Below are 23,995 nucleotides of genomic sequence, written 5' to 3'. Positions count from 1 at the left end.
TAAAAATTGGTACAGCCGTTCAAAAGTTGACCCTTTAGCCTAGCATCCCCCCTTAAAACAGTATGTTGGAAGTGTCATTCAAGAGAGAGAAAAAATTTTATTCGTCTCGTTTTCATAATGCAGTGAAAGCTTGTTAATTTGGCCCCCATTCGTTCAGGAATCCAGATAATTGAAGCAGCTGTAGCTGTCTGGGCAATACCTACATATGCCTATGGTGTTGGATGCTTGCTAATTGGAACATTGCATGTCTTTTATTAAAATGGCTTCCCTGAAGGGAAGCAGCATGCAGGTACAGTGTTTAAAATAGCCCTCCTCAAACCTGACTTTCATGCTGCAGAGTTGCCCGCGCACCACTGGCGTGCGTTACGGCAGGCATGACGAAAAAAATGGGCAACATTATCTCTGAAAATAGCCAGACAGCTTTGTTTCAGTTTCACTGTCCTGAACTTCACACCAACCCGTGGTGACAGCAGATATCGGCTACACATCCGCCATCCAACCGCACTCGGCTGTGCGCCATTCAGGAAGCCGATTAGTGCCGCTGTGCGTTTCTCTTGCCTCCATCCACATGGTTTTCCCGAAGCTACACGCTTGTTATGCATAGTGTTCGCTCGTTGTGCATTGAGGGGGCTCCACCGCTGCTGTGTCGCACAGGGAGGGTTGCGACGGGGGCCCCATATTGAAGTTGACCTGTTTCACTTCTCCCAACAGTGTGCATGCAATAAATAAAGCATTGATGGAAATGTGAAAACTGTTGCACGGTTCTCATCTTGAAAGCAGGCAGCCAGTTCTTGTCACATCTTTGTTTTTTAGGGTCACTCGATAATTCCAACTTCTGATGATTCAGGCTTTCATTTTTTCTGCGTCCCTTGAAGTCTGATTAAACGAGCTTTTACTAGAGTGTGCATTTGCTGCAGGCAAAAAAAAGAAAAGTGTTGTATCGCTTTTTCAAGAACTCGTGTATGTCTGACGAGCAGTTCTGAAATATTCATTTTGTCACCATAACTCATCACGTGGATAACTGGAAAAATTGACCAGTGCAACATTGATTACATGGCTCTTTTGTATGTGCATCTTATAAAATGTGTGTGCGGCTTATAAAATGTGTAGAATCTGTGGCCTCTTGTAGTTGCCTGACCTATCCTTTTGCGACTAGTGCTTCTACCTGCACTTTGTTGGGTTAAATGGCTCTTTTTTCGATGACCAGAAAGTTTGCTGCACACTCATTTGAGGCTTAGAAGGGGTGATTCATTTTGATTTTCAGTGGCAAGTGCGTGGAACATATGTGAGAACTTTGTGTGCTGGTATTTGGCGGGAAACTTTGTTTCTTGACACATTGATGGCTTGCTTCATGGCATTTCTTTTTCCTCCTCCTTCTCCTTGCATTCTTAACCCTATCTTTCAGAAGTCCGAGTTTCTCAATTTCTTCTACAAGCACTGTATGCATGTGCTCATAGCCCCAGTACTCGCCAACACCACCGGCGATGCACCCAGCAAAGGTATGTACTATTGCCTGAGGCTGCGAGTGCAGCCCAATCGGGTCTTCCATTGACTCTGCAGACTTTAAGCAGCACTGACAGGTTTTGAAGCTGCCTGGGCAGTCAGTCAAATCTTCTATTATCTCAAAAGTTTTTAGAATGCATGCACAGGGGAAGTAGTAGGAGTGTGCGAATATTAAAAAATTTTGAATAGCAAATCGAATATTCTCCTGTGCGATTATATGACTGAATCAAGATAGTACAAATTGAAAATTTGAAGCGAGTTGGAGAGAGCAGGGCCCTCATATTTTTTTTTTTTTTTTTCATTCAGGAATTGTTTTATTGTACTTTGCACCCTAGTATACTCTTAAATAAAAGCAACATTGCTTTGTAATTGCTGATTATGTGTTTTTAGATTTTGTCACTAAACTAACATGTCTGATTATTGTCTGCCATGTGAAATTTGCCTTTGGTGTATCACTTCTGACAACATGACGTTCCCACTGTGCTCGCTGATGCTGATTTCCAGCGTCTGGATACATAAAAACAGGCACATGTGAAAAACGTTTTGGTGAAAGTTTTTACAGGGTTTTTAAAACCTTCATTTTTTTTTTTACGAAGTTTCTAACAAAATCTTTGAGGAATCGAGAACCTTTGACGGCAAGCTTTCTGTTGCACTGTTGCAGCGGTAGAAATGACATTTATTTTTGTATTTGGCTCTTTTAAAGCAGTCTTTATTAAATGAGTATCAACAAAGAAATTTTCGGGGGCCTGCGAATGTGAAGCCCTTGTCAGCAGAAATTACATTTATAGACCAGTGTACATGCATAAACCGCTTTTTTGGAGGCCAGTTTAGTCTTGACTCATTCCCAATTCTGGGGCTTGCTCTCGGAACTGCAGCAACAAGCCGCACAATATAGCCTTGGTTGGTCACCACCTTTACCTCTTCCTCACGTCTTCCCAAACTACTTAACTCCACTGCCCCACACCCACATATTGCATGTTCCGATTTTAGTCTGGCATCGGTGGTTCTGCCGTGCAGTCTCACCCGGCTGAACTGGCTCATGAAGCCCGAAATTGTGTGTTAATCCAAGCCATATCTGAACATGTAGCTTTATAGCTTTCATTGTGGTTTAAAAGTTTCTGATTCCAGTTGTCGCGCCCGTGAAAGCTGCACAGACATAATTTCATCATCTGCACTATTACGATTTCACTGCCTGTACTAAGCAGAAATTACCTTGACGAGATTATGCACGCTTCTTGCTGTCACGCAAGCACTATCAGCTATGCCAATATCTGGCTGTCCTGGAATGTCTGCACCAGACTGCAAATAACATGATGTCGCGTCCTACCTGTTTCTGCTTTGTGGGCCAGTAACCACCCGTGATCGTGACAGAACAGCATTAGACTGACAAGGCCTAACAGTGCGATTGTCTCAAAGTGGCACCAGTTCGCGAGCATTTGACGCCGGCAGCCGGCCAAAAGTAGCCATTTTGGTCGCATGCTTTCAGAGCTCAGTAACAGCATGTTTTGTGCAGCTTTGTTCCTTTGTCTTTTGTTTGCTTCAAGGGTTTGCTTGTGGTGTTGAACCGAAATGTGGGAACAGCCTGAATTGCGGTCTTCCAAGCAAAGCAAAATGATGCTGACGGAGCATTTATTTCTTGAATTGCAGGGAGTCAGCTCAGCGTGATTTGACATCAATTTAAGGGCCAAATGAGCAGATTCACAACTTCGGAACAATGTAACCTATGAATTCAAAGGGGTATTTTTCCGCCAAAACCTCGAGATCTTTGTGGAAACATCTCAGGATCGCAAAAATAAATAAAAAGCTCAAATTTCTTACTGATTTTTGGTCACAAATAGCAGTTGCTTTCTTGAGTCTGCCCCGACGCGTCTTTTGGCCCCTTTTGAACTGGCATAGCTTGCTTTACGCATGAATATGTTGAAGCTTAAGATGATTTAATGGAGCATCAGGAAACCTTGTCATGGAAACACAACAGAGTTTACCCCTGTAAGCCTTGGGCATTCGGGTTCGGGACTGCAAAAATGTTCATGAGACGGCTCTAAACCTGACGTTGCAGTTTTATGCAACTTATGCATGCAAACATGCTTTTTCCAGACTTGCAGACTAAAAGCAAAGACGGAAACGGTGTGAATATGGGTGCATATATGCAGTCCTATTTAGTAAGTGTGGGTACACCACGTATTGATAACCTGTCCAGATTGAAGTGGCACGGCACTTTTGTATCACCATTCTTACAGAGTAGTAATAGAAGACACCTATTCCACTTAAGAGTCCCCAACATATCCATTGCCGAGAAGCGCCTTCTTAAAGCATGCACTCCTTGCCCCGTTAAGCGTCACTTGTGTACAAGTTTTTCTGGTTGGGGAGGTGACACCATTGATTCCTGTGTGTGCCTGCTTGCAGAGACGAGTCAAACAGCCCAGCTGTTGGGTCTGATAGTGGAGCTGCTGTCATTCTGCGTGGAGCACCACTCATACCACATCAAGAACTACGTGCTGCACAAGGACCTGTTGCGGAGGGTGCTCGTCCTTATGCGTTCCAAGTGGGTTGGCCCCCCTCGTATTCGTGTTGGAGGCGCCACTCATAGGCCTAGTGGCCGCGTTGTTTTCGGAAAGCTAAGGCTAGGTGTTCACTAGAGCTAGGCAAAGCATGTGTAATGAACCTTTGAAGTTGTTCTTTTCATGTTGCACTGCATTGGGAAGCCAGTGGTAGAGCGCATGTAGCACTTGGCTGCTGATGGAGGTGGCTGAAGCAGAGGTGCTCTAGCTGCAGGCTTGATTCGTCACTCGTGGACAAAGTTAGTCATAAAAACTTGGTTAGACTTTTCCTTAGACTGGGCACTGGCGTAAAGCAAAATGTGCCGAAGTAATGGGCCTTTGCTCCTTTCCTGGTGCAGGTTCACGTTCTTGGTGCTCTGTGCGCTGCGGTTCATGAGGCGCATTGTGGGCCTCAAGGACGAGTTCTACAACCGGTACATCATCAACGGGAACCTCTTTGGGCCAGTGGTAGACGCCTTTCGACACAACAATGGCCGCTACAACCTGCTGGACTCGGCTGTGCTCGAGCTGTTTGAGTTTATCCGGGTGGTGAGTGCTCCACGTACCTTGTCTAGAGCATTCAAGCAAAGTCCTCTAGTCTGCATCACTGACGTTTGCTACTGCCTCTTGAACATGATGTAGCTTTGTAAGGCATGTAAACACTATTGGCTGCACCCAACACAGTTTCCTATTTTTGATAAACACATATTTCATATTTACTTGATTACAGCTGACGACTGATTTTTCGGACATGCTTGATTATTCGGACCTTTTCCACGCCCCAGGACGTACCTTATAAAGTTAATGTATTACGCGGCTCAAAATTTCGGACACTCTAGGGAGGGCTATTTGATTTTTCGGACATTCGAAGCGTCAGCCGGGCCAACTGTCACACATTTTAAGCGGTGTCGCCACCATGTTGTTTGTTTACTTTTTCCTTCGATAGCCTCGAGACCGTGCCGGCAAGTCGCTCCTCAGCTAAACTGATGCTGGATTGAGGCTATATTATTTGCCTAGCAGCTTTCGCTTCCAGAAACACGTCGCTGCTCACTGCCGGAATGCTTTTTTTTTTTTTTTTTTTTTTAGCTCGATCTAATCGTCTGCCTGTTCCTATGTGTGTTTGCCGTGCATCTCACGTGCGTTGCCGAGCATAGCGAGTAGGCCTAGCCGGGGTCGTGCTGATGCGAGAACTACGTTTTGTCGCTACTGTGGCTCGCATTTAATTGAATCGGCTTCAGTTCAAGAAACTGTTTCCAGATTTTATAAGGACTTTTTTCATGCAACACGGCAGCGAGAAGGCACTCAACGGAGTCGGTGTTGGGATCCAGTGGTTGGTGGTGGTAGTGTTCCTCGACAGTGAGAAAACCTACTCTGTTGATTTGCTTGGAGCACTTAGTATGCTCGCCGATGCATGGAAGTTGATGGCACTCGCAACGCTGCACAATTGCTTCCGCCATGCGGGATTTGTGCTGAATGACGAGTCGGCTGCCTTGGACGAGGGGAGCTTCGTAGAGCAGCTATCAGGCAGTGAGCAGCACGTTGATGACCTTCGCACTGCAAGTGTCGAAATTCTATCGACCGTCTCGTTTTCAGAGTTCACAGACGTGGACCATGAGTTGGAACTGTGCGCTGGGCTGACAGATGCAGAAATTATTCTCCAAGTACTTGCGGAGTCTGAGAGCGACGATGATGACTCACCTGCAGCAGCGCAGCCGACGCAAGCTGAGCTGATGCAAGCGGTCGCAACCCTTTCGTCGACTTACGGTGACGCTACGACTCTAGCCGAAATTCAGGCGGACCTGTTAGCACGGAAGTGGAACGTGGCTCAGAAAAGCATTCATGACGTTTCCGGCCTCAAAGTCAATAATAGGCAATAAATTTAGCTAGCTTTTTTTTTATTATTATTATTATTATTATTATTATTATTATTATTATTATTATTTTTCGAACTTCCCGATTTTTCGGACATTTTCGCGGTCTGTTGAGCGTCCGAAAAATTGTTCGTCGACTGTATAAGTGATTTCCAAAGTGAGGGGGTGCTTTGATTTGAAAAATGTAAACACTACGACCCCTTCCCCCTTTCTTTTTCGTGGCAATATCTCGGCGAGGCTGTCGCAAGGAATAACAATATATTTTGTAGACCAACTTAGCAAATATTTTCAGAAAACAAATCCACTGTTCGCTTAAACTTCAAGCTGTAGGCAGCCCACTACAAGCTCATTCCGACTTCCGTTGTGGCTCTCGAACTGACACCAAACCGAGCGGTGCTGATACCAAGCCCACGAGAAAACATGCTGATAAATTTATCAGCGTTGCTTTCGGCCGGTTTTCGGAGTTCTGTCGTGTAGTGTCAGAACACAGCAACACAAGCCGGAGATCAGGCCACGGGATGCCGTGCCTGCTCATAACTGTGACAACTTCGTCTCGACCTCAGAGTAAGCATGCTTGACAGTCTTGGGTATACGCTCTTCTTAGAAGAAACGGTTACATTCAGATGCAAGCTTATTGTTTTAAAGTGTTTTTGAGAATAGTGAGGGCGCTTAGATTCAATAAAATAAGCAGGCTTCCTTTTATACATACCACATAGTTCATCCTAAAACAGATGCATCAAACTTCTCACAGCCAAATGACAGATTGCACGTGGTGTGCTAAAGAAAGGTCTGGTAGTGATGCGGCAAGCATGCATAGCGAGGTTTGCACTTGTATCTCACGGACAGCTTTTCGTGACTGCAGCCGAAGCTAGGTAAGGAAGGGAAAGAGGCACACTTTGTCGCTGCCGTGGCGTGTATTGTTAGGAGTAGGGGTGCTGTGGGGTGGAGAGAGGAGTTGAGTGAGATAGCCCACTGTCCGTGGAACAGGGACAAAGGCCTGCCACCTTCTCTTTCTTGCTTAGCCTTTGCTATAGTGCCACAAAATGTCCCCAGTGAGTATAGCATTTGTACACCCCTGCACCCGATGGCAGCGCTCCAGAAGGTTGCGGCAATGGTTGTACAGTAGAACCTCGGTGATACAAATCGCATGGGGTCGCGAAAAAAATTTGCATCATCAAAACGAAAGAAAATAAGTATGCAAAAGCGTGGGAAAAATCATGCAGATCTGTTTACAACCGAGGTGTGTTACGATCGTGCGTTCACAGCTTGCCAATCAGGGCGCGCGCACAGCGTGACGTACGGGTCGCGTGTCAGGCTTCTTGCGGCAAGTAAAGCACGACAAGAGATGGCGACGTGTTGGCCACGTGGCGCCACAGACTGCTCGTGATGTGTAAAGCGCAACTAGCGGTCGTGAAGTCTTAGATGAACGGCCCGTGCACACCCGCCGCATGCGCTGCCTACTACTATGTACTCATGGCCGCGCGCCGCTGCAAACTTTGCGGCATTGAAAACGATCGCGATGCTGGTGATGTGTGGTCCGCCCGCCTCCGTATACTTCTCACAGCGCATACAGCACGACAAAAGATGGTCACATGCTAGCCGTGCAGCGCCGCTAACTGCTGCGGTTGCGACGTCTGCGTTTTGTGGGCAACATGCCGTTGAAAGCTTTTCGTGGCGTGAGTCCAACAGACAGTCATGACGTCGGCGAGGTGTACACCATGTGTCTGTGCAAACTGCTCGCGATGCGTACAGCAGCGTGGCTGGTGATCGCAGAGTCAACATTGTGCAGGCAGTGCATAGTGATCTAGGTTGCAGTCGCAGTTCGCGCATTTGTATCATCCGTAGTGGCACGGAAGAGTGTTCGGAATATCCGAAATTTAGCACACTGTGCACAATACACTCCAGCCGAGAAACTTCGCGAATTCATATCACCGACATTTTACTGTAGCTTTGCAGTAACCATGTCACATTTATGTCGGCTGCTAAGTATAAGTGCTGAAAACTATAATAGCTTTCACTCTAACACCATTTTCCACGCTACCCAGTTGTGATGTTTGGAAGTAACCCTAGATGGCACTTCACCTGCAGTCGTTGCGCACTGGTGATGCTGTGCAAGGAAGCCAACCTAACTGGCGCTCGGTTTATTGCGGCCTCTGGAATCGCCGCGAGCACCTTCGAAATGGAGCTAAAACTTCGGGAAAGATCTCGTCATTCTTTAGTAAGCATCGCCCAAGTTGTCATTCCTTCTCTGCCGCTGCACGCCTTTTCGGCAGAATTTTATATTTTGTATGTCGGCTGTATTAAACTATTCGACAGTTTTATACGTATTTGCATAATGAAGTTTTAGTGCGCTGTTGTGAGCCCGAAATTGCTTGTAAGAATATATATCAAAGGGTTGACGCTTGCCACATAAGTCTAGGACAGCAGTTTGCACTGGTATATGCGAGAGTATTTATTCATGTCGCTGCACACAGAGGGCACTGAATATTTGTAGCGCCGCTCATCTCGTTTTCTCCTCTTTCCCCTTTCCCTCTTCTATGTTGTGCCACATTCCTAGGAGTGAAGTGGGTGCTTAACCGGTGCTGAAAGTAGAACTGTTGCATCTCGTTTACAGGACGACGTAAAGTCCCTGTGCTTGCATGTGGTGGAGCGCTACGGCAAGGTCCTGGACAAAGTGGACTATGTGCAGACGTTCAAGTCCCTCCGGCTTCGCTACGAGCAGCACCAGGAGCGGCTCCGCGAGCGGCCCTCCCTCGAAGGCAGCATCCTTCGGGGCGCAGGAGCCGGTGGAGGTGGAGGGGTGCCTGGGGCGACTCTGGGTCCCACTGTTGGAGGTGCTGGAGCGCTGGCAGCGGCACGCTTTCGACGTGACCCCCGCCAGCTCGAGGAAGACGAGGAGATGTGGTTCAATGAAGAGGAAGAAGAGGAGGAGGAGTTGGAGGGCTCCCCAGGTGCTGTGGCCCCAGCTGACAGCTTCAGTCGACGCCTGGATGCCGAGTTCGACCAACTGGGCAAGATCCTTGACAAGAAAGGTATGGTGCTCTCTCCTAGCACATGCATGTGGGCAAAGTAATTGGCGTGCAGTACGGCAAGCTGAAAGGAACAATAAAGCAACTCTTACGGAAGCACTTTTCAGAAGAGACTTGTAAACTGATACTTAATGATTGTTAATTTGCCCTACATTAGGGCGTGCAAATATTTGCAATTGATCACGTTGACTGTGCAGTGAAGCATCCTGAAAACACGACGGGGCCATTTAGTGAAGAGTGCCTTCCCGATAATGGATGCTGAGGGGTCATGTTGAGGTACGACCGGCAAAGCCAGTAGTCATGTAAATAGAGCTCACCGAGCCAGAATTGCATGGAACAATGGTACCCGCGCACCAGAGGCATGCAGTGGCAGGCTAAATGTATATTGGAGATTCCCCATTGCAGAAATTTAACCGTGCAGTACAGTAAAATGTTAATTTGAAGTTATTGGGAGAGTGATAAACGTTCTAATTAAGGGGGGACATGGGTCTTAAAACTAACTTTATTATTTACTGCCCAAATGTGATGAAACCTCACAGAAATGATCAGTTTTTTCTGCTGATTTCGAATATGCAAAAATTTCTCTTCTCGGGATATTAGTTCTAAAGGTATTAGAGAATTATTGCTATTGTCTGCTCAAACAATAGAGGAAAAAATGCTCATTAGAAATTAATTTTTAATATACAGGTAGATACTATAAAGTATAAGGAATGCAATGTTGAAAGCACATTTTTTTATTTTCACTTCAAGACCCGGCTCCCCTTAACTTGAAATCCTTACACAGTTGCCATGCCTGTGAGTGCGAAGTTCAGTGGGCTGCTAAATCTCTATTATTAGCTCAATTTTAAAACTGCTTCCAACATTGCACTCCCTACACTTTATAGTATCTATCTGTATATTAAAAATAATTTCTGATGAGCATTTTTTTCCCTATTGTTTAAGCAGACAATACAATAATTCTCTAATATCTTTGAAACTAATTGCCCTAGAAGATAAATATTTGCATATTTGAAATCAGTAGAAAAAACTGAACAATTCTGTGAGGTTTCATAAAATTTGGGTAATAAATAACAATACCAATTTTAAGACCCATGTCCCCCCTTAACTGAACACGGTGAATAAAATCATGCCCAGCTATATTGTTTATTACGAGAGCGCTCTGCACATAACCTCCACTTGTCCCACCATCGCACTTTTTGCAGTTTCTCGCGGGATGGCAACGTCGTGCACACTCAATTTAACCCTTTAACTGCCACTCCCGATGCTACTTGTATAAAAAGTAATGATGTGGGTATGTCGCGGGGTCTGTGGAGAAGCCACATAAACACGAAAATCTTGCAGGGTAAACATAGGGATCGGATGTTTCCCGACTCGCATCAGCACTGCATCCATGGCGAGACAGTGTGCCACGGGTGGCCACAGTTTGACAGGCGAAAAAAGTGAGAAACTGCCAATGAATTCTTACTCAACTGAAAGTGACAGCAATGAAGCAGTTGAGCTTAAAAAAAAGCATGTCGTGCATTACTAGCTTAAAATTTTTATAGAAGCAGCATGTAAACAAATCCCGGCTAACATGCAAAAAACCCGGCAGAGGGTGTGCAGCAGTCCTAAAAAAAACTCGGCAGTGGAAGGGTTAAAGCAACTACATTCGAATTTTGGTTTTATCGAACTAACGGAATCCCAGGGAAAAGTATAGGAAAGCTGCGTCATATATCGAACTCAATTTCACCGGTCATTCAATGTATCGAACTCCACACCACGCACTGGAAGGTCTGCCTTTCCCGAAGACTATCTCATCACCCTCAGCTGTTTGGCGCACAACGTTTTCAAGCCACGTGCAGAGGGAATGAGAGGGAACAGGGCAGCCCACGCCCTTTCCCAAAGGTGCGGGCAACTGCGGTGATCGTTTGCCGCGTGCCAGTGCGTGATGTTTGTAACAATGTTACTAGAACAAACTCAGTTTCACAGCTCTGCCCGGAGAGGTGTCCCCAGTGGCGGTCGCGTGAACTAACGGTGCTGCAATTGACTCTTGCTCCTTGCCGGGCGCGGCTGCTACACGTGGTGCGCTAGCATGGAGAAGCCGGCATACACGTAGCTGTTACGTGCTGCCGTTCCACTCTGCACGGCTGCAGTGCAGTTATGACTACATTATGACAGTTTCGGCTTCGAAGACATGCTTTTCCTCAGAGAACGCGTTTGTGCGATGCGAAATTTAATTCTGTGAAACAAGTGTGACAGCGTTGTGGACTTGCTCGCCAGAACCTTGCATTCTAATAACGTCTGCTCTTCGGTTTCATTCCTTTTTTTTTACGAGATATCCTGACGCACAAGTCATTTCGTAGACATAGCCGTTCATTGTGCAGCATTCAGCGTGCTTTCATGCAATTTTTCGCTTCTTATTTAGCATCCACCTTCTTTACACCACAGTAATGCTTACAATTTTTACCTATCTTGCATGTGCGTGCTTCTGAACTGTTGCATTTGAAAAGTGTTTCACTGCAGGCTTAACACCTTTTGAAAGCCATTCAGAATACTTCGTACACCTTCACATCGGTGTTTCCTTTCTTCCTGCAGCACAAGAGAGGGAAGGCAAGGAGAATGTGCGCACTTTGAACAGGTCAGGTTCACCAGTTCTGAACAACAGTCCGGGCCGACGGAGTCCGTCAAACCCTGCGGGAGGACCGTTGAGCCCTACGACGGTCGTGGAGGTCAAGCCTACGACGGGACCCCTTCAGCAGCGAAAGGTCGGACATTGCTTCATTTCTCACTCGAAGCTTGGCAGCTTGTCATGGGTCATAAATGCAGACCTTCATCCAAGGTTTGTTATGACACACGTGGGGATCGAATTGCAAAAAAATAAAAATAAAATAAAATAAAAAAAGCCACAAAAGAGGGGTTTTTGACATTGGAATTTACTAGGCCTTTTAGTTACACTGCAAAAAAAAGTTTATTTGAAAAAGCCCTAAAGTGGCCCTGAAAAAATTTACCGTGGGTACCGAAAAAATTAAGAAATGAATTAAAAACTAGTCGATGTCTTTGTAAAAATGGTATAGTTCCAAGTGCGATACCTTCACCATAGAGAAAGAAAGAATGAGAGAGGACACTCCCATAGACCCCAGTGGCCCAATCGACTCCAATGCGCCTAGCAGTAGGTGAGAACAACTGGCCCCCACACTTTCGGATGCTTCCTGTTCTGGTTTCAGCGAATTTCAAATTGCTTACCCGCCGCCCAATGGATTTTAGCATGAAAGCAACTGGCACGCACTTCTTGTTAGGGGTATAAAAGATGGTGCAACTAAGGCACACATATGTGATTCAAAAAGAACCACTAAACGGGAGCCATTAACACTGTTATTTAAAGATGGAGGTTACCGTAAAAACCCGCGTATAATACGAGTTTTTTTTCCAACTTTCAGCGTTCCAAATTTCCGCCTCGTATTATTTGCGGATCCCAACCAAAATGTCAAAGTTTTGCGAGAAGTTTTGGTTTCGTTGTTGCCGCGTGGCTACGGCTTGGCTTTGTTATCGATGTGCGGCTACGGCTTGGCTTCGTTGCCCTAACGTGGCCGCACCCCGCAGTGGCCACGACGTCGAGGTGTCGTCTCTTTGTTGTTGAGTCGTCGAGTGCGCACAGCATCAGCGCATGTGCTCTCGTGCAAACCACGGTTCGCGAAAAAGTGCACGCTTTTTTCTTTAAGTGAACGAGCAGGATGCCAGGGTCTCGGAAACAGTACTCGGCTGCTTTTAAGAGAAAGGTGATTTTAGTTGCTGAAAACATCGGCAACAGTGCGGCCGGGAGGCAGTTTGGCGTCACCGAGGGAAGCATTCGCGGATGGCGACGACAGAAAGAAGCCCTTTTCGCGTGCAAGGGAGTGCGAAGAAGCTTTCGCGGGCCAAAGAATGGCGCATTCCCGGAAATTGAACTCGCTCTGACGGAGTTCGTACGAGAACAGCGAGCATCGCATCTAGCTGTGAGCGTAGAGCTTATGCAAGCAAAAGCTAGGGAGCTTGCAAGGGAAAAGGGAATTCCGAGCTCCGCCTTCAAAGCAAGCAAGCACTGGATACATCGCTATATGTGCCGTGCTGGATTCTCGCTACGCCGGCGAACCTCGATTTCACAAAAGCTGCCCGAATCCTTCGAAGAGCTGCTGGTGGCTTTTCAGCGCCACGTGATTTCTTTGCGAAAGACCAAAAACTTTCAGCTGGGGCAAATAGGCAATGCTGACCAGACGCCGGTTTACCTGGACATGCCATCGCCCCTCACCGTCCATGAGAAAGGCTCTAAACAAGTTTGTATCCGGTCTACTGGAAACGAGAAGACGCGGGTTACAGTCATGCTATCGTGCACGGCAGACGGCCGCAAGCTCCCGCCCTATGTCATCTTCAAGCGCAAGACAATGCCGAAAGGTGAGGAGCTGCCGAAGAATGTCATCGTGAGATGCCACGAAAAAGGTTGGATGAACGAGGATCTTGTCCTCGACTGGGTGAAGTCAGTGTGGTGCAAACGGCCCGGTGCACTGTTGTCCTTTCCATCCATCCTCGTGCTGGACGCGTTTCGTTGCCATTTGGCCGACTCGGTGAAAAGGCTGCTAAGCGACTGCCGCACAGAACTTGTTGTGATTCCGGGTGGGATGACCTCACAACTTCAGCCTCTCGACGTTTGTGTCAACAAACCCTTCAAGGACGCAGTCAAGCGATGCTACGCGGAATGGATGCGGTCAGGTGAGCCTGCAGTGACGCCGGCCGGGCGGCTGAAGCGAGCATCGCCAGCCACGCTGTGCAAATGGATTGTGGACGCGTGGGCAAGCATCCCAGAGGAGCTTGTGCGCCGTTCGTTTAAGAAGTGCGGCATCTCAAACGCCCTCGATGGCACAGAAGATAAGTACCTGTGGGATGATTTGTCCGACAAAGAAATTTCCGAGGAAAGCGCTGCTGAAGATGAAAGTGATTGAAGTGTGAGGTCCGATTTCAATAAATGTCTTGTTTTTTCTCTCTCGTATTATATGCGGTAAAAACTTTTTTTTTCCATTTCGCGTCTCCAGAATTTCACCTCGTATTATATTCGGGTTCGTATTATACGCGGGTTTTTACGGTAAGTGTGTGTGTCCCCCATTATTGTTGTTCTTTGCTTCATTGGCATGCACACATGCCACTGACTGTTCGGTAGTTTGTGAACATGCCACAGCCGTTCTGCATTTTTGTCAACTCTATTGCATAAATTTTGTGTGGCAGTGATAATGCGTTTTGCATTTAAACCCCGCAACCTCTAATTGCAGACCACCCTTTCAAAGTTGCGAGACGATATCGACATATTGTGCTACACTTTAGGATTCTCAATGGAATAGCCTATACAACAATCATGACACAGGGCTCCATAAAAATCAACCTGGAGTCTTCTTCGAACTCTCGTTGAGGACAAAGCAACTTTTTCGTTGATAAATTTTTTTTAACTATACACTTAAACCTGGTTATAACGAAATTGTAAAATGTCTGCAATTTTTCTTTGCATCCAGTTTTTCGTTATATGCAGTTTTCGTGTGGACACTCAAAACGACAATTCAGAACGAAAACCAGATTAAGGGGAGATGCGCGTCGAAAAAGCGAGTTTTCCAAGTAATTTTTCAGTTTTGAGTTTTTGCCTGTAAAATTATCTTTAAACATTTAGCTACAACTTTCTAAAAGATCAAGGCAAAATTCAATCGTGAAGTTAGTAAAAAGTCCATTTTATTCAACCACGGTGGCTCGAGAAAGTGCTATTTTCCGCGCAAATCGTCAATTTTCGTGCGCCTATACATCAAGAACGCCGCGTCGCCCGCCATTGCCGTTTGCTGCGAGAGGTTGAGTAAGCCTTTCTCTTGTAGATAGCATCTCTCGCAGTTTCGTATCTCGGCTGCAAATAATAAAAAAACGTTTTCCGCGCACGCTTCGAGCGTCCCTACTGGACCTTTTAAATCACGTGGTGCTCTAGAGAGGCCGCCATTGGCCTGGACTGATACGACGGTGTGGCGAAGCCTACCTCCTGCTTTCGTTTTGTGCAGCGTCTGGATCGCGCTACATCGTGCTCTGCTAGTTTTTTTTAGCGGCCTTTTAGCATTTGTTGAGTTCGCGATGAATGACACGCAGAAGCGCAACTTCCGAGCTCGAAAGTCTCGGTCGAAGAACCCGTACCGAGGACGCCGTCGCGAACCTCACCGGAAAACTGCAGCGGGAGACGCAAGCTAGTGCTAACCAGGCCAACGTGCACTCGGACGAGATCGATGCCGCGGTGAACTTTGTGAGCGCCTCGGAGGTGAAGATTGGACTCTTCAAGGAAGATAGGGCAGCATGCGGTCATCGATATTCTACGAGTGCTGCGATATGCGAGATTAGCACGCTTACGGTGCTGGTAAGCGGTGCTGCTTGCCCTACGTGCCGCACCTGTACCCTTGCGGTACGCGAACCGGTGGAAAAGCGAAAGGGGCTTTCGGCTTTTTTTGAGCTGCACTGTGAAACTAGTGAGTGCCCAGCATCAGTGCTTTCTGCTGTGCACACCTCAAGCCGTGTTGTGCCCGGTGGACTTGCAGATAGCGCCAGTGGAAATCGGGACTATCGGAGTGGAAGCTCTCACGACAGCTTCGCCGTCAACGTGAAGGTGGTGGTGGCTGCGCGCGCGCGATTGGCATCGGACACGAACAGCTGTCGCGATTTTGTGCAATTCTTGACCTGCCGAACCCATTACACCACAAGAACTTTGCTGCGATCGGCAAGTTCATGGTGCGGCCATGAAAGCAGTGGCAAGAAGTTTCAAATGCTTTTGTTGTTTATGAAAAAATACAGATGTTTGAAACTTTCAAATACAATTTTCTCCATTCATAGTTTTCACCATTTTTTACGTTTTGTGCAACAAGATTTGAGTACTTTCAGCAGTCCGATTTAGATGAAATTTTGCACACAGCCTCTTCAAAGTGTCTAGAATGTTGTTATCTACCTGGTTATAAAAAATCTCCAACTTTTTTTGAAAAAAATTCAGAATGTTGACACATGGTGCCCAAAATATACACATTGGTGTTCCTGAATTTTTTTTACAATTATAGGATAAAATGAATAAATTTGAAGTAGCTTTCGACATACTATATTACCAAAGCAACAGAATGAGCTATTGCAAGCTGGTCTAAACATGCATTTCATTATCAAAAAAGTGTGCACAAAAGGCCCTATATTGTGCTTTTGCAGGCACTTCTACACAAAAACTAATAAAGATATGTAGAAAGTAAAAACATATTTGGAATCAGCATTAAAAACTCTACAAATGGCCTATGTTTCATAACCTTAGGTTCAATATTAAAGAAAAAGTGTTTTTGAGGAGCATCTCCCCTTAAGAAGCGATTGCAAGGGAAGCCACCTTGAGAAAATCAGCTTTAATGTTACAGAAGCAGTGAAACGTTTCACAGTCTCGCTGAGGGCGTGACCGCAGCAGCAGCCTCCACCGCGACTCGCGCAACACATCTACGTCTATGGGGAGCACGGAAAGGGGGGTGGAGGAGGAATCAGTCTAGAGGAGAGCGCGCGTGCATCGTGACGCTGCTGAGCAAGGAGGTGCCGCGTCTTCAAGCATGTTCCCGACCACCATTGCACCAGGAAACCACGCACTCCGCTGTCACTTTTGACGTGCGAGATCCTGCGAGCAACCACGTGACAACGGCGAATGCACACTGCTTGTCCCGTGCCTTTTTTCTTTGATCTGTTATTTTTCGCTATTTTTAAGTATGATTTATTGTAGTGCTACAATCCAAAACTGAAAGCAGTTGACACTGCTGCTTTTGCCACATAGATATGCCGTTCATGCTAAAACATGGCAAGTTTCATTAATTGTGGTCACTCACTGCTATCATAAATGTCCCCTCACATCAGTTCATGTCTTATCATCTTGAAACTTGCGAGGTTTTGCCAAATTTTCAGTAATTCAGCACCAGTTAAGAGAGGGTCTGTGCCGTGAGTTTGTTTTATCAAGGTTGACTACCAAAACATGTTCGTTACATGGGAGTTTTCAAATACAACACACTTCAAGGGTGGTGACATAAGGGAATTGAAAAATTCGTAATATTGAGGAATTCGCTACGTGGAGGTTCGTTATATAGTGGTTTAACTGTAATTTTCTTACATTTCCAATTCACTGAGATGCTTCTTGGCCGTATAAGATGAGCAAGAGTCCTTGACTCTGCTTTTTTTTTTTCTTCTTCTTCTTCCCTGCAGCATATCTTCCTGAAACTTGACACGTTGGTGCAGCATATAATGCTGAGTGCATTTAGATTTCAATTCCAAATAGCTTACCTGGGAGGACAGATAGACAAATACAGTCAAATCTCGATATAACGAATCCCGCGGGACCGCGAAAAATCATTCGTTATTTTGAAATATCGTTGTAATGAAAAATCTGCGATTATAAGCCAGTGGTCAAACCTAGGTATGAAAATGACGTACCTTGGCAGTAGGCACGTGTGTAGACAAGTAAAACCTCAAGTGAAAAGGTTGCACTAACTCCAAAGCTGATTTATTTGAAAAAATCCATTATTTTCTTCTGCCGCGTGCAGCAAACACGACCGCGCACTACATTACACCACTACAGCACATACACCTTCCGCTTTCCGGAACACCTCATCGCGTGCGTGATTGCACCGAGCGATGAAAGTACGGACTTTGTCCATGTGCAAAAAAAAAAAAAAAAACATCGGAGTTTTTTTATGACCCCATCTTCAATGCTCCCTGAGCTTTGAAAATCTTGTCTCGGTCTTTCATAATGATCGCGGCAGTCGATGGGGCAATGCTAGCTGTCTGTAGAGGCCGAATCGCTTTTTCCCTGCGTCGATTTCTTGCAGTGAAAGCAGCTGCGTTCATATCTTCTTGGCACTTCGCTGGCTAATATCATCGCCAATCTCGCACAAACTTCGCAATAAGATAATCAGCGGCAAAAAAAAAATACCGTCCCGCACGCGCGAACGCACGAACGACCGAGTCGCGTACGGCACACAACACAGGAAGAAGAAAAATGCAGGCAGCTAGGCCTGCTGGCTACTGCGTAATAAACCATACCTTCATGGTGGCGCTAGAAGCTGGTCCTAGATGTCCTGATGATGACAGCTACAGCCCACAGACCATACACACAGAAACGGCGGTTTTTGTTTCGTTTCACGCGAGAGTTGCAAGCTGCGGTGCTGTTAATTTTAGCCAAATTCATAATACTGATGTTCCAAAATTATAGAACAAGAAATAAAATACGTTTGTTATTCTGAAATATACGCTATTTTGAAATTCGTAATTCTGAAATATTTTTGCATTGAAAACATGGCAAATCTGCCGGGGATTCTTAAAAAATTCGTTAATTTGAAAAGTTCGTTAATGTGGTGTTCGTAGTAACGAGATTTCACTGTAGCATGTCATAGTTAGGTCATTTCCTAGTGGTTGTTAAGTGGGAGACTGCTTCTGGAGAAAAGTTTATCTCTCCATCAGACTTAATTAAATTGCACATCCTTAATTGATTCCTCATGCTGATTTTAAATATGTGATTACGTTGTTGATTGGTTAATTAGTTCTCGAAATTAGCCCCCCCTTTTTTCACTAGAACACTAGAGAGAAATGTTGAGTTGAAAGTTCCTTATTAAATAGGAAGGCGTATGGCCATGGATGGGGTAACTGGAGAAATGTACAAAAGTAAAAAATGGGCACTGGTTACACTCTGGAATGGAATGCAATATTGGAGACAGTTTTCTCATTTTGCCGTCATTGATTAATTTACTGTGCAATGAAATCCATGCAACAATTTGTGACTGCATGCCATTAAAAACTCGATCATTCAAAAAAAAAAATCTGGACCTTAATTGAAAAAAAAAAAAAAAATGCTCTCAGATTGCTGAAAAGGGGAATTGTGTTCTCTCAGCTGTAAAGGCTGGGACAGACCACTTTGAAATTTACCAGGTCCAAAATTAGCATTCTGAGAAAATTCAGTTCTACTTGGCCAACTATACGTCGTATTTCTTCAGCTAGCCTGATGGGCATGAGCCGGCCACATATGTTCTCCTCTCACCGAAATATGTACAACACTTCTTGTTATCTGCAGGGTGGTTTGGTCGACTACCCCGATGAAGATTCCGATGAAGAAGAAGAGGAGGAGGAGGATGGCAGCCTGACAGCTGGTGGTCTTCCTTCAGCCAAGCGACCGCGGCTGTCGTCTTAGCGCCTGCCATTAACAGCGCCCCTATCCCTGGTGCACACGCGAGCGCACGCCATCGGCCTCTCTCGTCCATCCATCCCCTCACCACAGCAAGGCGCCCTGTTCCCATCCTCTTTGGGTGGCAGCACATTTTTCAGATCGTGCGGAAGACCTGGCCATCATTCTGGCTACAAGTGATGGCAGAGGGGCAGCTCCTCCCCCTCCTTCTCTGACCAGCACTCATGCTTCCCTCCATGGGTCTCCTTCATCACAGCTACGTGCCATGGCTGAACTAGCAAACAAAGTGGCAGAGCTCTTGCCATCATCGGCCGAAGTTTTTGTGGCAAACATGGAAGCGTGGAACCGCGCTGTTACTACTGCGTCTTGTTTTATCTTTTATTTTTTCTCATTTGGTTCCTGCCACGGCGTCATCTTTTAACTTTCCCCATCTCTGTAGACCTCGCACAAAAAGACGAGCTTTAGTGGGGAAATGTGTATGTAAAGGACGTTGCCTTCTTTTGCCGCATTCAAAGATCTCTCTTCTCGCCGTCTTTTCTTTATTGTTTGTTTGTTGAACCAAGCCCAGTCTCTCCTTCCTCTACCAATGTTGCCCTCTCAACCACTTCTTGGCATCTGCTGTCTCGCATTCTTACCTTCTCTGTACATAGTTATACATAAACAATAGATATATATATATATATATACATGTGTACACATACGCACCATACATGCATATATATATATGTGTGTATACATACACAAATTTATATATATATTATAAATATATATAAAGGATGTGTATCAAGCATCAACAGAACCTTAAACTTGGAGGAAATGTCGAAGATGCAACGACCGTAGTGTGCTATGGTAGCCTGGAAGGAAAGAAAGTGATGAATGGACTTTGCGGGCTCATGGAAGTTTTTTTTTTTCTTATGCTGAAATGTAAAGCCAGGCTTTCTGTAAGCCCTTTTTTTTTTTCCTTTCTTCTTTTTTATCATAAGGAATATATAATACACATAGTTAGCATCTTCCAATTCGTCATCGCCTTACCTAGAACCTTTGACACTTGTGATGCTTGTCTTTTACCTGACTGCACTTTCCGTAAACTCGTGTCAACTGGCTGTTCTCCACGTTTGTTAAGTTTTGCCTAGAACATTTGCTGCCTGCATTCACCTAAGGGGGCGACTCCTTGAGCTATGTTTTACAGGGCATCGTTGCCTTTGTGTACTTCATTCTAGTTCATTCACTGGTGTTTCTTTCATTTGGTTGTTTTTCATTCACGTGTTCTTTTCCAGTCATTGCGCTATTGTGAGAAATGCATTTGCTTCTCTTCAGGAATTAAGAAAATTCTGTTATCTGTTTTGCTTGAACTTGAAAGAATTTTGTGTGGTTTTGGTTGCTTTCGGGAAGAAGGAAGCTTCATCATCTTTGCCCAAAGGACCATCTCACTTTTTTTCTTTTTTCTTTTTTTTTTCCCGAAGAACACGCTGTGTGAACAAGTGTCTCTGTCTTCAGCGAAGAACGAGCAAGTCTGTGCAAGTGTGCTAGAACAGCACAGCTGATCTTTTCATCAACTTTGCCTCTCGTCGGGGGATGTGTGCAAAACAGCTAAAGCAGTGGTGATGACATGGCCGCATTGCTAGAAGAAGAGGAAGAGAAAGTAATGGAACCACAAAAGCATCTACATAGGCATGCAAGCCTCCCATCTCACAGTGGTGCGCGTGTGAGACGCTGTTGTTTTCACAATGCCAGTGCAAGTTTTTTTTTATTATTATTATTATTTGTGACAGACATGACTGCCAAGTGACTGTTGCAGCTGGCAACGACCGACAGACCAACTTGACAACGGTGCGTTGGTTTTTTTTTTTCTTCAACTGCTCCTCTCCCCACTTTTTTTTTTGAGCTTGCGCTCCCCACCCCCACTGTTTCCGTAAAGGCAACTCTCTGCCGAAGGCAGGCAGAATAGTTGTGTCACTGTAGAGTATATTCCCTCCCCTGGTGTTGTTTTTCTTTTTATTATAATAAAAACCAGTTGTTTCAGCTGTGACTGCATCAAAAGTTGGCGTTGTGTGAGCCTGTTGTGCCTTGTCTCGTTTCAACAGGTGAGGAAATGTTTGATACAACAAAAGCTGAGGGGATAAGTGTTGAAGTTATCTACATTTCTACATTGGGAGATTTCCAGTCGTGAACTGTCCTTAAGCGATTATACACACCAAATTTTGGTTACCTGAAAGACATTTGTATATATGGTTTGAACTTCTTTTTCTCACTTGATTCAATTTCGTTTTCAGCAGCCGAGCAATTCCTATACGTCAGAGTGATGTCGGTCGTGATGGAATGAAAAAGTGTGTTATAATCATTGCTTCTTCACTCGTGATCCCTGTTCTTGATGCAGGCTGACTTAGCACTGCAGTGGATTGACGACAAAAAGACAATTGTGGTTTTATTATGCCTCACATGGCCTAGCTCTAACTTTGATGACGTATCTATAACTCAATATCATAACTGAAACAGGTGAGGAGGGTGTTCAGTTATGAAATATGTAGCAGTCGTAGGCAAATCTTACGTGGTGACCTGTGTGTACCAATGTCTTACGCATCATTACAAAGGATAAAGTGTTCAACGAAAAATTAAGCTTAAGAGTGTTTTGGTGTGTGTGCTGTTTTGGTACATCTTGTCTCGAGGCTATTTGTTGTTAGATGGAGCCTATCTGGCAAAGCCTGCCTCTGAATGAACCAAAATATGTGCACTCATCAGCATACAGGCTTGGGTGCTCAGTGAAGTGGGCTAATATAGTTGGCGTGCCATATTCAGGTGGTTGAAGTTGCCAGCAACTTAAAAGGGGTAGACGCCAAATTTTCATTGTTGATTTTGTCTATGGGATGATGTGCCGCGCGCCACTGATGAATGTGACTAGCTATATTTATTGTGTGGAAAAACAGTAAATAATTTATAATTGAATATTTTCTTCCATGCAGTTTCGTTTCGATTTCAACCGCTGAAAGACTGCTATGAAGTCATGAACGTGCTAATATCGCGTAAGGCGTGCAAAAACTATTTATCGCTGCATTATTCATTTTAATTCTCACGAATGCTTATGCAAGCCTGTCCAAAGGTTCTAATCACACAAAAGAGGAAAGAAAGGAATATGCAAAGATTGTTTGTTTTTATCACTCGTGGCTAAAGTGTATGTACATGCCACAGCCGTCACTCAGCCGCTGAAACTGAAAGCGAGACAGCATGAGCAAAAAATGAGTTACAAGTTATTTAGTTGGTGCAAGCGAATATACACTTCTGTTTTGTGCACTATTTGACGGAAGAAAACACGTAAAAAGTTTTGGTCTTTAACGACCTTGAGTATGCTGTTTGTCATCAGTATTGCTTAAATTGTTATTTCTGGTAGATTTGGCATTTTAGCTTCACTACTTTCACTTTGCTTCAGAATAGGAGGAAAGGGCTGGATCGTACATGTGGAGATGTTTCCTTACTATGTGCATAATTTTTTGTTGGCCAGCATATTGACATGTATAGCAGGAACAGGAAGTGTAGGTGATACAAATGCAGCTGATTCTATCCTAGCTGAAATCAAAAGGAAAGAATGAGCAGGGCAATGCAAACAGGAGATAATCATTAGTCCTTTGCAGTAATGGGGTAGATTTTAGGGTAAAGCAAGCGTAGTGTACGCAGTGGTGGAACGGCAGTGCCATTCGTGCCAAATGGCAAATTGTGCTACATGATGCTACAAAATTCAACGGCGTGCTTTTTCCGCAACTTTTTCACAAAGTGTGGGCATGTATATATTTGAAATTTCAAATAGCTGGCAAATGGAATCTGCAGCTTGGAGCTGCACCGCGCATTCCCGTTTCAAGTTCTAATGAAAGTGTGTTTGAAAATATCACTGATGTTCTCGCTTCTCGGAACTCTTAAAATATTGGCACATTTCTAAACAGCGCTCACTAACTTCATATGCACAATCTCTCATGTCGCATAAAACTGAACCTGCGCTTTATCGCACCGACTGCCAGCAAAAGTGCATGCACAATGCCAGGAGACCCTTTCATGAAAGAGATTTGTTGAGTCCTTTGTGAGAGGGGCTGCTACGTGCCCGTGGACCTGAAAATGGAAGTGCAATACTGCGCGGCGCGTTGTCGCAACCTGCGACAGTGCAGCCAGCCATTAGCAGCGAGTGCAGGAAACGTGTTAAGAAAGATAATGAACAGGTTATGTGCAGTCTTGACATTACAGCAATGGGACTGCCTTAGCACCAGCAAAAACGTTTGTGCCACACGTAAGCATGCAAAGCATCATTTGAGAAATTAACCTGGATGTTTCGGATGGTCTTATGAAAGCACGCTTCAAACGGCTTTGGATGTAAGTGCCACGCCTGTGAACGAACTAAAATGTTGTACATTTTCATGCGGTACTTTGACAAACTGGCAAACCTAAAGGCTTTACCATGGGAAAAATGTATAGCAGAGGAAAAGGCATAAAATGCACAGAATTGATGTTAATAGAACATACTTCCTGAAACCATTTCAGCACAAATACTGAGTATGAATATGGGGGGGGGGGATTGGCTCTAGAGCAAGAATTTTTTTTTGCAGTGTTGTCTAAAAAAGGCCGATTTCAGCCTTTTACATTCTGAAAATAGCAGGTGCTGTTCCTTTGACCTACATAAAGTTTGATAAAGAGTACTTTCGAGTGTAATCAATTCTCACTAAAATGGCTTTCAGAAAAACAAAAAATGTAGCTGTGCTAATACTTGTGACGACCTCTTCATATAAGTATGAAAAAGCCACTGCTGCTAGGTGCATGAATACAAATTTGCTCCAGAGAGAGAATGATTGCTCAATTTTGAAGGTTTGAAGG

At 45.0% G+C, this 23,995-nt stretch overlaps 1 protein-coding gene across 6 annotated transcripts in view; it reads left to right on the top strand.

Moving 5' to 3' along the window:
• Nucleotides 1-21,184, top strand: part of flfl (serine/threonine-protein phosphatase 4 regulatory subunit 3 flfl) — a 36,332-nt gene extending 15,148 nt beyond the window's left edge. For 4 of the 6 annotated variants that reach the window (XM_084581969.1, XM_084581968.1, XM_084581967.1 and 1 more), the window contains 6 exons: nt 1,406-1,499; nt 3,907-4,045; nt 4,400-4,589; nt 8,526-8,943; nt 11,515-11,684; nt 19,034-21,184. In XM_084581969.1, the coding sequence (XP_084438095.1) occupies nt 1,406-1,499; nt 3,907-4,045; nt 4,400-4,589; nt 8,526-8,943; nt 11,515-11,684; nt 19,034-19,150 (1,128 nt within the window). In that variant the 3' untranslated portion in view covers nt 19,151-21,184. Of the gene's footprint in view, nt 1-1,405; nt 1,500-3,906; nt 4,046-4,399; nt 4,590-7,999; nt 8,231-8,525; nt 8,944-11,514; nt 11,685-19,033 lie in introns of those variants that run through there. The other 2 variants (XM_084581971.1, XM_084581972.1) reach the window with 2 other exon arrangements.
• The last annotated feature ends 2,811 nt before the right edge of the window (nt 21,185-23,995 follow it).

The sequence above is a fragment of the Amblyomma maculatum genome, chromosome 10 (assembly GCF_055883805.1).
Source record: "Amblyomma maculatum isolate TAMU_Amacu chromosome 10, ASM5588380v1, whole genome shotgun sequence".
In the NCBI taxonomy this organism is placed as follows: domain Eukaryota; kingdom Metazoa; phylum Arthropoda; class Arachnida; order Ixodida; family Ixodidae; genus Amblyomma; species Amblyomma maculatum.
Note: the sequence above shows the minus strand (reverse complement) of the source record. Positions and strands in the feature narration are given on the sequence as shown.